This window comes from Tupaia chinensis, unplaced genomic scaffold (genome assembly GCF_000334495.1).
Source record: "Tupaia chinensis unplaced genomic scaffold, TupChi_1.0 Scaffold000161_1, whole genome shotgun sequence".
Taxonomy (NCBI): domain Eukaryota; kingdom Metazoa; phylum Chordata; class Mammalia; order Scandentia; family Tupaiidae; genus Tupaia; species Tupaia belangeri.
In genome coordinates this window covers 4,712,095-4,725,036 of record NW_006159632.1, presented here as the reverse complement: position 1 = coordinate 4,725,036, position 12,942 = coordinate 4,712,095, and the positions used below count along the sequence as shown (strand labels likewise).

General features: G+C 48.9%; 1 protein-coding gene across 1 annotated transcript in view; it reads right to left on the bottom strand.

The window, feature by feature from the left end:
- The window catches only part of TTC13 (tetratricopeptide repeat domain 13), a 61,223-nt gene that overhangs the window by 9,094 nt on the left and 39,187 nt on the right, over window positions 1–12,942 (bottom strand). The window contains exons 11-17 of the mRNA XM_027770861.1: window positions 12,403–12,577; window positions 9,027–9,183; window positions 8,213–8,343; window positions 7,579–7,711; window positions 6,838–6,930; window positions 4,417–4,500; window positions 3,522–3,606 (exon numbers count right to left, since the gene is read on the bottom strand). Coding sequence (XP_027626662.1) covers window positions 3,522–3,606; window positions 4,417–4,500; window positions 6,838–6,930; window positions 7,579–7,711; window positions 8,213–8,343; window positions 9,027–9,183; window positions 12,403–12,577 — 858 coding nt within the window. The remainder of the gene's footprint in view (window positions 1–3,521; window positions 3,607–4,416; window positions 4,501–6,837; window positions 6,931–7,578; window positions 7,712–8,212; window positions 8,344–9,026; window positions 9,184–12,402; window positions 12,578–12,942) is intronic.

Below are 12,942 nucleotides of genomic sequence, written 5' to 3'. Positions count from 1 at the left end.
AAGAGTGCTGACAGTTTGGAACCTCATTAGGCATGCTCAACAGTGTCTGGAAACCATGTCACCAACACCAGGCCCGGCCTGGGTGGTCCAGGTACTCATGATCTCTCCCTGCCACCTGGGAATGGACACACTCTGCTGTAGGTCCGTCCCGTCTACCACGGTCACATGTATCCAAGTGGCACATTAAACCATTTCCTGGAAAAGCAAATCCAACTGCTGTGGCATGTTTCGGGGTGGCTTCACTCTTACGTGGAGAAAAGGCCCACAAAGTTGTAACTTCTTGCCATAATTTCTGTTCCTCACAGTAACTTCCCCTCCCCTGGAATTCATACGTTTCTCCGCAAGGGAGAATGAACAAGCAGGGATTATGGCATGGCCATCCCCGTTGGGGGGGAGGGTGGTGCTTTCTCACCTCCCCTCTCACTCACTTTCCCTGTCTCTCCCTCAAGCACACATGAGCTATAGCAAAACAAAATAAAATACATTTTTTAAAAGCACAATGTTTCTGATACTGAAACTGTCACACCTACTTTTTATCAGCATTGCCTGGTACACGACCCCTCCTCCCTTTTAAAAATCATGTTGTTGGGACCAGCAGGTGGATGGTGGTTAAGGTGCCGGGCACTCCCACATGGTTGAACATGGTTTGAGTCCCAGACATGGTGTCTTGCTTTCTCACTTTCTCTCTTTCTCTGATCAAATTAAAATAAATGTATGAATAAAATTAAATAATTCGTTAAAAAACCATGTTGTTGTAGGTGTCTTCTGTAAACAGAGCCAGAGAGGGAGAAGGAGAAAGCACCCACAATGGGGTGTGGGCACGCCCAATCCCTCTCCTCCATTTCTCCATCCCATCATTTTGGGCACGTGCACGCACATACACCCAGCGTGGTTTTCAAGCTGCCAGGGCCCAGACTCAAACCACGCGGTTGGCTGTGTGGGATCTGGCTCCCTTCACTACCAGGCCACTGGGCTGACAACTAAAGTTGATCTTTCAAAAACCATTCTGGGGACCAGCAGGTGGCGTAATGATTGCGTCGCTGGACTCCCATCCAGCCCACCACGGTTGGAGTCCCTGACCTGGCTGCTTAAAACTCATGCTGGGTGGGGAACCAGCAGTTAGTGTAATGGCTATGTTGCTGGATTCCCACGTAGTCGACCGCGGTTCGCGTCCCGGACCCGGTGGCTTAGAACTCACGCCAGGCACGTGTGCGTGCGTGCCCAAGATCCCGAGAGGAGAATAGAGGAGAAGGGATTGCGGCGTGACCATCCTCCCTGGGGGGTGATTTCTCACTTTCTGTCTCTCTGTCTCTCTCTGTCTGTCTGGCGAGTGCACGCGCCCTATAGCGAAAACCTCTCAAAAAAAAAAAAAAAAACCAAAACAAAAAACAAAAAAAAACCCTCATGCTGGGTGCATGGGTGTGCATGCCCAAAATCCCAAGAGGGGAATGAAGAAGGGCCACAGAAGGGCCACAGTGTGGCCATGCTCCTGGGAGGTGATTTCTCGCTATCTGTCTGTCTCTCCAGCTAATTCATGTCCCTAAAGTGAAACTCTCTCTCTCTCTAAAATAAAACCAAAAAAAAACAAAAAACAAAAACAAAAAACAACGCAAGGGGCCAACAGATGGCATGGTGATTAGGGTGCTAGACTCCCATATGGCCTACTGTGATTTGAGTCCCAGACCTGGCAGCTTGGTTTCTCACTTTCCCTCCCTCTCTCTGTGTCTTTGTCTCCCTCTGGTGAATGTGTATCTCCTATGGCAAATTAAGAAAATAACAATAATTAATAAATAAAATAAATAACTCAAAAATTCTGAGATCCTCAATCTTTCTTTTTTTTAAAAAAAGAATGATTTATTTAATAGTTATTCATCATCATTATTATTTTTTCAATTTGACCACAGAGCAGGAGACAGAGAGAGAAAGCCAGAAAGCAAGCTGTCAAGTCCAGGACCAGAACCACGGCCAGCCGTGTGACATTCTGGTGCCTTAACCACTACGCCGCCTGCCAACCCGGTCCTCAGTCTTTCAACAGGGAGACTAACCATTATTTGTGTTGTGCTGAGACTTGCCCCTCCTGTTACATTTCCTATTTACTGTATTTTTCCCTCCTCTTTTAATGAGCTTTTAGTAGAACTGCCTTTTTAATTCTATTTTCCTACCTTCTAGGGGCTTGAAGATCTTACATCCCATCTCTGCTCTGTTTTTTTTTTTTACATTTTGCTATAGGGTACCTGTGCTCGCTGGAGAGAGGTGGAGACCGAGAGAGAGAGAAATTACTCCACGGGGGGATGGCCATGCCACAATCTCTCCTCCTCCATTCTCCTCTCAGACTTTTGGGCACACACCCAGCATGTTTTCAAGCCACCAGGTCCGAGACTTGAACAACTCAGTCAGCCATGTGGGATTGGCTGCCTGAACCACCATGCCACAGGCTGGCCCCCATCTCTAGTCTTCAAGTGTTTACCTTCACATTTAATACAGGTTTTTACACCTGTGTCTTTTGGTCAATGTCACAGTTCACTCAGGGATCACATTAGGGTCCCATACAGCAGAAAGTGAGGAGTGACAATGGAGCTCAGGGGATGTCCCTCCTTTCAAAAATTACGGCCTTGGAGCTAGCAGATGACACAACAGTTATGTCGCTGGACTCCAACATAGTCGGCTGTGGTTTGAGTCCCAGACCAGGCAGCTTAAAACTCGCCAGTCGCGTGTGCATGCGTGCCCAAGATCCCGAGAGGAGAATGGAGGAGAAGGGATTGCGGCGTGACCATCCCCCCTGGGGGATGATTTCTCGCTTTCTGTCTCTCTGTCTCTCTGGTGAACACACATGCCCTATAGCAAAATATCTCTCTCTAAAAAAAGACCAAAAAAAAGAAAAAGAAAAAAGAATTGCAGCCTTGGGGCAAGCAATGGTACAGCAGTTATGTCACTGGACTCCCATATAGCCAACTACAGGTCAATCCCAGACCTGGTGGCTTGAAAATCACTGTAGGCGCATGTGCGTGCATGCCCAAGATCTGGGAGGAGAATGCAGGGGAAGGGGTCGTGGTGTGGCCACCCCCCGGAGGGTGATTTCTCATTTTCCCGTTGGTTGTCTCTGTCTCTCTTTCTCTGGCGAGCACACGCACTAAGGCAAAAACCTCTGAAAAAAGCATCATGGCATATGTCACCCCGTTCCTGAAACATGCACCCTGCACTTTGCCCAGTTTCCCCAGCGAGCGCGGACCGAGGCCAGTACTCGGCTGGGCCCCACAGCAGGGTCCACTGTGCGCGTGCTTAGGTTTTCCTCCCTCGCCTGTGTTAACTGCCTTCCCACAAGTTCGTGTTTCATCTGAGTCTGATGCCTGCCTTTCATTTTATGTTGGCTGTTATTCAGAATGTGCGCAGTCATGATTTCGAATGGCATATTTCATCAATTTTAAAACATAGCATAGTATTAATAATGATGAGTCCTTTGTTTAAAAACGTGGTTGGGTTTCCTGCTCTCGGAGTGACTGGGATTTTGATGATAAATTTACCTTCATAATCGGAAGAAGGTCTTCTACCTTGTGCACCTTTTCCAGAGCTTCCCTGACTTCCAGCAGTCCTTTAGGGTTGTTTGCTCTGGTAGAGACAGAGACAGAGAGAGAGAGAGAGAGAGAGAGGGAGAGAGAAGGCAACTGGGATTATCACAGAAACAAGACATGTAATAATTCTGCTATTATCTCTAATTTACTAAATGATATTTCATTATGAGTATCTCGCTATTCAAAATGGTGAGCCATGACTAAACTCTCTAAATAATGGTACGAGTTCATCCTAATGAGGTCTGGGCTACAGATGAGAGTTAAGGAACCAGAGCTCCTCTCCGAGGCAACACGGAAACGAGTGACAGGCCACCAGCCAGTGCACACACATGCACGGTCCGGGCCGGCTGTAAAACTGACGCCCCAGTCCCAACTCTGCAGTCAGAAGCACGTGAGTTTCTCCCTGAAGCTGCTCAAACGGAAGAACCCCGCTGGGCCTCTGCCCCAACACTGCACGCGTCTGGTGACGTCCGAGCATTCGGAACATTTCCTGCTCACCGCCCCGCCTTGCCATGCCACCTGTCCACGGAGGGAGAGTGAGGACGGAGGCTGAAATCCCTAGTGGGAAAATTTGCAGAAACGTCTTGCTTTTCAGGAGACAGAGGCAGGAAAGTCACAGTGCACGTGTAAAGCTTAACACACTTTAGTCAAGGTCCGAGCACTTGTGACACTATCAAAAAGAAGGCTGGCAAGTGCATAAGAGAGGTTTTATGATGCTAAACGTATCGGATACTATCGAGCTTGTCTAGTCTGTCAACAGCCTTAGTTTTCAAGTTTTATAAACATAACGAATGTAAAACACATGCAACCCATCCACTGCTGTGAATGAGAGAAGCCAGAGGCTTACCCATGATAAACAAGAATTCGATCTTTGATAAAATGAAGTATTTTCTCAAAATATTCCAGGTATCTCATGTTAACCACTTGACCCCTGGAAGGCAAAAATAATAAGGTAAGGCTCTTTTTTAACAAAGGGATGTGTTCAAAACATCTCATTCCAGAGTTAATTTAAAATAATAGTAAGAGGGCTGAGAATAACGTAGCAAAAAAAAGGAGGAAAGCCTGGGCATCCCGTCTCAGGCCAGGACTAGAAAAAGCGAGAGCTGTCTTTTTAAAAATTATTATTGTTGATCTATTATTAAAACTTTTTAAAATTCACCAAAGAAAGACCGAGAAAGAGGGGAAATGAGAAAGCAAGTTACCAGGTTCCAGGCTCAAACTGCACTCGGCAGTCTCCCGGTGCACCTTCCGGAAACCCACCCCTCTTTTGCAGCCCACCCCACACAGCTCCCCAGACATGCACCGTTCATGGGACTGGCTGTGCAAACTCTGCCCTTGCCTCCACAGTTGCTGTCACCTCTCAAATATTTTTTTAAATAATTATTTATTTTTATTTTATTTGTTATTATTGTTATTTTAAATTTGACCAGAGAGAGAGAGACAGAGACAGTGAGAAAGCAAGTCACCAGGTCTGGGACTCGAACCCTGGTTAGCCATGTGGGAGTCCAGCACCTTAACCACTGCACTGCCTGCCGGCCCCATGTCACCACTCAAATCTATCCTGCCATCTGCTGCCAAAGCCATCATCCAATATGCAAATATCACTTCTTCACGTACACTTCGTGAATGGCTGGCCAGCCTTTAGGAAAAACAAATTTCTCAGTGTGGAATGTGAAGTTACTCAGGCTTCGGGCGTGGAATGTGAAGTTACTCAGGCTGGGGCGTCTGCCTCTCTCTAGCCTCAGCTCCCGGCCCCACAGCTGCACTCTGAGCCAGTCAGAAAGAGTTCGCCATACTTGCCTGGCCACGCCAGACTCACGTGGGCCCAGGACGGACTCCCGCCCGCCCTTTCCAGAGCTCAGGTGTACCCTGGAGGCTGGCTGGGGCACCCTACCTACTGTCACCATTACTCCTAGCACTGCACGTGGCAGCAGTACTGCACCTTTGTCACTCAGCTGGGAGGTTCTGAAGTCGAGGACTGACCTCACGTCCATGTCACCAGCACACAGCACAGCTCGCTAGGCCTCAGCTAGAGCCGGCTGCCAGGCCTACCTATCCGTGTCACTAATCAGCCTGTGAGAGACAGAACACGTGAGTGCCATGAGTCTGGCAAAAGCCACGACAGAGGGAGAAGAGAAAGCCTCCCTGTGGGACTGTCGCACTGCAATCCCTTCCCGTCTCCATTTCAGGGTTTTAGGCATGCACAGGGACCCAGGGCGCTTCCCAAGCCACCAGGTCCAGGACTTAAACTGTGCCATTGGCCATGTGGGCTCTGACTGCCATAACCAAGCCACAGAGCTGGCCCAAGGAATATATTTTCTAGAAATCAAAAAATATACATATAAATGATGTTCCCATTAAACCCCAACTTAATGTCAAAATTGTATGGAATAATATTTTCTTAATTCAGTTTCCTAAAACTAGAAGCATTTTAGATATGTCACGACTATGATATCTATAAATTTTCTCCCAAATTAAATTCATTAAATGACAGACTAAGAGCTGCATGGGGCCCAGAAGTAAAACACGATGCTCTGCAAGGCCATCCCACTCAGGAAGGTTTCTTGTTCAAGCCCAGAGAATGCCCTGAGGACACGGGGCACGCGTACCCGTGGTGTGCAGCTGCCTGTGGCTGGGGTGGATCACAGGGTCAGGGCGCTGTTTGGGGTGCTTCTCTCTCTCTCTCTCTGTCTCTCTTCTCGTGAAAGAAACAAATGGATAAACTTAAAAACAAATAAACGAAACAAAAAGCAGACTCATAATATGGTCACTTTAGCACTGACAGTTGTCATTTACTATGTTCTGTCATTTGTTAAAACCAGTGAGGCTTGTGAAGCGAGTGAAGAGGTGAGCATTTCCGGCACGCCCCTGGAAGGCAGCTCAGTGGGCAACAGTGTTGTTTGTTGATCTCTTTACGTGTCGGGGCCTTCTCCAGCCATGACAGGCTTGGTGAGTACTTTCTCTGAGCCCGTGCTCCTGTCAGGGTCTCCGCAGGAAACGTGATCGTCCCGCTGCTTCGCTCTGTGATCTTTCAGGACGCCTTTAAGACTGATCCCGGGCCCGAAACCCGACAGCCCCCTTGAGCGGCTCTGCACCAAGGATGAGGGCCTGGGGGGAAGCAGGCGGTGCACCACCTCCTTCTGCAACAGGACTTGCAGAAAGGAAGCGTGTTCTCATCACGGGGTCCCCAGGAGAGGAGCATGGGTCACTCATGGGCTCCATGGCCTGCTAATTCAGGCAAAGAGGAGGGTGCATGGAGGGTTCGTACCGGATTAAATTGATGTGGTTGTTGAAACCTCTGCTCAGACTTCGTGCTGGCATCTGGTCCAACCACAGCACAGGCTGGTCGGGGTCGGCGATCCTGGAAAACAGGGCTGAGCTGTTAAAGCGGGCTGAGCCTGATGAGCCTGATGAGGGCGGGAGCGCTGGCAACAACACAGCAAGAGTCTCGGCGAAAGCAGAGGCCCAGCCAGTCTCGTCCATCACTCCTAAAAACACGACAGCGAGACCTGCGGATCCCAAACGGCCGCTCCGAGTGGACTAAGTGAGCCAGGGAAGGGTTATGAGCAGAATATCTCCCTCATAAAAACCATTATCAAAGGCTCCTTCCTCTTCACGAGCTGGCTAGCCAGGTTCGCGTTAACTATAAACGGACCGGCTCACTGACATTCCTTCGGAGGCACCTGCAGTCGCAATCCGCTCTCGCCACGCACTGCTTGCTCTCAGAAACCGCCGTTTAAACAGGCATTTGGGGGCATGAGAACAATCGATTCCTATTGCCTAACGTTAGCTGCGTGTATTTCAAAGCACAAAGATGCCAGCAATTACCGACAGGGTAGGGAGGAAAACCTAACTTGCCATAGGGCGGGCGCCGCCACGCCCCAAGGGAGGAAAACCTAACTTAGAAGGCCTCTTGTTAGTAAGCAAAACAGGTTCAAAACCTGTTAGCTAGAGAAGACTCACGTTACTTTGCAACCATCTGACTTCTGGTTTATGTAAACATGGCTACCTTCTCCACTTGACCGCGATGTCAAACATGTCTCTCCACTGCATCAGCCGCGTTTTCCCATTCATCCGAACCTTCGAGTTGGCCCACGTCCGCTGTACGGCTTGCATGACTTCCAACGCCGCCAAACCCATAGCTACAAGAAAGGGATTGCGAGAACGCAGTTTATGAGTGCGCTTAGGATGCTTCCCCGGTCTGCAGTCTCAGCGATAACTCCGGGTTCTCACAGGAAGAACCATTAGTGCCGGGAGCAGAACAAGCCCCAGGCTACCTGTCATTCATGCGAAACTGCTAAGACCAAAACCTGTCAGAGGAGACCAGAGACACCCTGAAGCGTCTGCTCCCAACTCAGCCCCCTACGGAAGTGGCTGGAGGTTCAAATTCCCCCTCGCTCCTGTAGGACGAAGGTACCCCCGGATCAGCTGATGGAGCCACGGTAACGACTTCAGACCCGTACTCTAGTCAAGGCTGGGAGAGTCTTCTCTCAGAATTCAGCTCAATGAGTCTACACATCTCTGTCCCACTCACGTGGACAGTCTGAATAAGAGCAATAAGTCACGTCCTAAAAATGACAACAGGTTTAACCACTCTTGCTCTTCTGCCAGAAATTCTTCCACCTTCGAAGGCCCCAGAATACCTCTGTGTATCCTCTTGTTTGGGAGGAAACCGGGCGTCTCATACTGCATCAGTGACCCCAAGCGATCCGCCACACAGATCAACTCTTGGACCTCAGGCTTGTAACTCTCAAAATCCTGGTGTAACACATCTCTGGAAGAAACGTCACACACGATAAGGACTTGACAACATGTAATTACACCAGAGAAGCAAGCACTGCCTCCACTGGGACACTGGTCAAGAGATCGATGGCCACCTCACCCCACTTCAGCGCTCTGTACCCAACTGCACACAAAGGAAAAGGAGGACTCTGGAGAACGCACACGGTTGTGATCGCCATCTGGTGGTCACACCGAGAACTGGTGCAAGCAGGAGGCAGCCGCTACCACTATTTGCTTTGTGAACTTGTTCAGGACACAGCCCCGCAGGTACACAAGGCACTCTGTATACTAACAGAAGTATTTGCAGGTATAGAAATGCCAAAAAGAAATTCATCGGACACACAGGACAGGAAATAATTTACCGGCTGAGAAATATAATGAACTCATAGCTCAGCTTTTTTTTAATTGCCAGAGGGTGCATGCACTCATCAGAGAGAGACAGAGAAAGCACCCTAGGGGCATGGTCATGCAATCCTCTGGCTCCATCTCTTCGTCCCGTCAGGATTCTGGATGTGCACGTACACGCACCAGCATGCTTTTCAAGTCACCGGGGCCAGGTCTGAAGCCACCACCAGCCATGTAGGGGCTAGCTGCCCTTTTACCACTGCGCTGCAGGTCGGCCCGCAATTTAGTATGAAGAAACAGAAAAGAATCGTCTTCACTGAAAGCACTTACTTTATGTGTGGCTGCAGCCCAGGCTGCTCTTCGTAGTCTTCTATGAGGAAAGGCAGGTTTTTAGCCCAGTGGTCCTTAAAGCTTCCGGGCAGATCCGTGTCGATGTTGTACTCCGTGAGGGGGGTATCGAGATGAGCATGAAGATACCGCGAGTACTCTGCAGGCAGGGAACGATACACAACATACCAACACTGCTCAAGACATTCTCCTAGCTCCGCCGTACACGCACTGTGTAACAAATTGTCATTCAGTGACACGAATTCTACAAAGGAAAGTTTACATTTTAGTAAGTCACTCTTACTCGATAATAATAGGGGCCACTGCCACTGACTTGAGTAACTATGGTCGAATACAAGTCAGTTAGACTAGGTCTTCTTGGGCTGAATTTTACTACAGTCCCATGACTAACACCAAGGATCCCATGTTTTTCATTCTCCCCTAGGATTTTTTTTTTTTTTTAAGAGATTTTTGCTATAAGGTGCATGTGCTCGCTGGAGAGGCAGAGAGACAGAGAGGCAGAAAGAAATCGTTTCCTGGGGTGGATGGCCACACTGCAATCCCTTCTCCTCAAGTCTCCTCTTGAGATTTTGGGCACACACACACATGTGCCCAGCCTGAGTTTTAAGCCACCAGGTCTAGGACTTGAACCATGGTTGACTACATGAGAGTCCAGCGACATAACCATTATGCCATTTGCTGGTCCCAATCTCACGTTTTTCAATTCCAGAGCCGGAGAGCAACAGTTCAGTGTTAGAACCGGGGACTCTGCTGCCTGTGCGTGGATTAACCAGGAATACGATGGCACCCACTGGCTGCTACTTATCTCTCTCGTAGCAGCGTAGAAAAAACAAGATACAGAACGCTGCCCTGCCAATCTCTAACTCACAAGTTCAAATCCCACCAAACCAGGAAAGAAGAGGAACTGTACTTCAGTGCAAAGGTCCGTGCTGTCCAATAGGCAGCCTCAAGCTCCCAGTTACTCCTTCAAAACGAGGCACGGTGACTGAGAGACAAAATTCTAAATGTCATCTAACTTGAATGAAAGTTAAAAACCTGACACTTGGTTCAATTAGAAAAGCTCGGTATGTGTGGAACAAGCTGTGCGTTTGAATCTTTTTCAATTGTAAACTTTATGAAGTTCTAAAGATCAGATCAAGCACATGCCATGGAAATTTGGCTTCCAAGTGAGTTGTAAAATACACAGCAGATTTCAAAGACTTGGCATACAAAATAATGTAAACTGGTCAACACATGGTGTCTTTGTGTTAATATATATTGAGCTAATATCTTTGGATATAATGACTTAAATAAAATATATTATCAAAATCAATTCTACCTTTTAAAAACTTTTTTAAGGTACCAGCAGTTAGCGTAATGGCTATGTCAATGGACTCCCATGTAGTCGACAGCAGTTCAAGTCCTGGACCCAGTGGCTTAAAACTCACGCCGGGCACGTGTGCGTGTGTGCCCAAGATCCCGAGAGGAGAATGGAGGAGAAGGGACTGCAGCGTGGCCATCCCCCCTGCGGGGTGATTTCTCACTTTCTGTCTCTCTGTCTGCCTGGTGAGTGCACACTCCCGGTAGCAAAAAAAAAAAAAAAAACCCCCTCCAAAAAAAAAAAGCATTTAAAAAAATTAATTTATTTCTTCATGAGAGAGACCAAGAGAGGGGCGCCTCCGATAGGGCCTTCCTGCCGTGACCCTCCAGCAGCTGGGTCCTGGACACGAGCAGCCGGCGCATACGGGACATGACCCTGGGGCCTTTCTGTGTAGGGCCAGCTGTGTTACCACTGCGCCACCACCTGGCCCACTGTTTACTTTTTGACACGGCTGCTGTAAATTTAAAATGACATTCATGGCTTGCCACTTTTTCCGGTTTGGCTGTGATGTGCAGAAGAGGGCTACTGATAACAAAAGGAGAATATGAGAACGGAAATCTCCACCTGGGGCGGACACAGGTGAGTGACACAACCCATAAACGAGCATCTGAAGCATTTGCTGTCTTCCTCATCTCAGCTGAATCTCCCAAAATATACGAGGGTGTTTTTGGTTTTTGTTTTGTTTGCTATAGGGCATGTGCACCCCTCTAGGGGGTGACCACACCACGGTCCCTTCTCCTCCATCCTCCTCCTGGGACTTCAGACACACACGCACTCCTGCCTAATGCGTTTCTCAGGCCACGGGGTCTAGGACTAGGCCATGGAGTCACCCTGTGGGACCCAGCACCTTAACCACCATGCTACCTGCTGGCCCATAGATGAGGATTCTTATTTTTATAAATAATTATTTTTGTTATTTTAACTTTATTTATTTTAATTTGACCAGAGAGGGACAGAGTAAGTGAGATAAAGAGAGAGAGAAAGTGAGAAAGCAAGCCTCCAGGTCCGGGACTCAAACTGCAACTGGCCATGTGGGAGTCCAGTGCCTTTAACTGCCATGCCACCTGCTGGCCCCAAAAAATAATTTTTTTTTTTGAGAGAGTTTTTTTTTGCTTTTTGTTTTGTTTTTTGTTTTTTGCTAAAGGGTGTGTGTGCTCACTCACTGGAGAGACAGAAAGCAAGAAATCCATCCCCTCAGGGGGGGGATGGCCACACCACAATCCCTTACTCTCCTCTTGGGACTTTGGTCAGGCACGAACACACAACTGGTGTGAGTTCCGAGCTGCCAGGTCCAGGACCCAAACCATGTTGGCGACATGGGAGCCCAGCGACATAACCATTATGCCATCTGCTGGTGCCCTTATATGAGAATTCTGACATGAAGGAAGACAGATGAAGATGCCATGCTCACACTTAGGGGTGAACACGTCGAGGGCTATGCTGCTCTTCTGATGTTTGGATGAGGTACAGTAAGACACGGGCACCCCACACAATTGTCACACGTCGTTCAACGCGTGGTGTTCTTACTTTTCCATTTATTTATTTTTAAAAGAATTATTTTATTTGACTTTATTTATTTATTATTTATTTATTTATTTTAATTTGATCAGAGAGGGACAGAGTGAAAGAGAGAGAAAGGGAGGGAGGGAGGGAAAGTGAGAACACACGCTGTCAGGTCCGGGACTTGAACCGTGGTCAGCCATGTGGGAGTCCAGCATCCTTAACCACCATGCAACCTTCTGGCCCAACATAGTGTTTTAAAGACTCAAAATTTTTTTTAACTTTAGGAAAAAAATACTTGTAGAAGTGGTGAAAACAAAACCACAGACAGGCCTTTAGAAAACAGAGGTCCTAGTCCCAATACTGCCACTACGCAAGGGCGGCAGAGGACAAGTCGCCCAGCCTCTCTGCTACTCCGTGTCACATGAACAGCAGTCTAGCAGTGACTTCCACGGCTGTGAGCGTGAACATGCAAAGACCCCGCGAGCTGTGACTCACCTCGGAGGTACTTCACCTTCAGGTACTCCGGGCTAGCCTTCTGGCCGGGGAGAGGGTCGTTGAGCATAACCTTGGTCTGCGCTTTTATCCCCTCGTAAAACTGCCCCATCGCCACGTGGCTGAGCCCCTTCATGTACTGGCACACTTCGTCGTACGGCTCCAGCTGCAGACACCGCTGCGCGTTCAAGGACGAGACGCTGTGTCAGCAGCGGGGGCTCAGAGAACCGGGAACCGCTGTGCTCATAACCAGAGTGCGGAGCTGCCCTCCAGGTAAGCCAGACCAAGGACGTGCCCTGGAAATTAGACCTCGGGCGCGGCCAGGGCGTTTTCTTCTCACTGATGTGAAAACTCCACCCCAGGGCCTCCGCTAGTCATTTCACTGACGTCACTGAGGACTACCCCGCGGGCCCCAGGGATGTCACAGGGACTACCCCGCGGGTCCCAGAGATGTCACCGGGGACTACCCCGAGGGCCCCAGGGATGTCACCGGGGACTACCCCGAGGGCCCCAGGGATGTCAGGGGACTACCCCGCGGGCCCC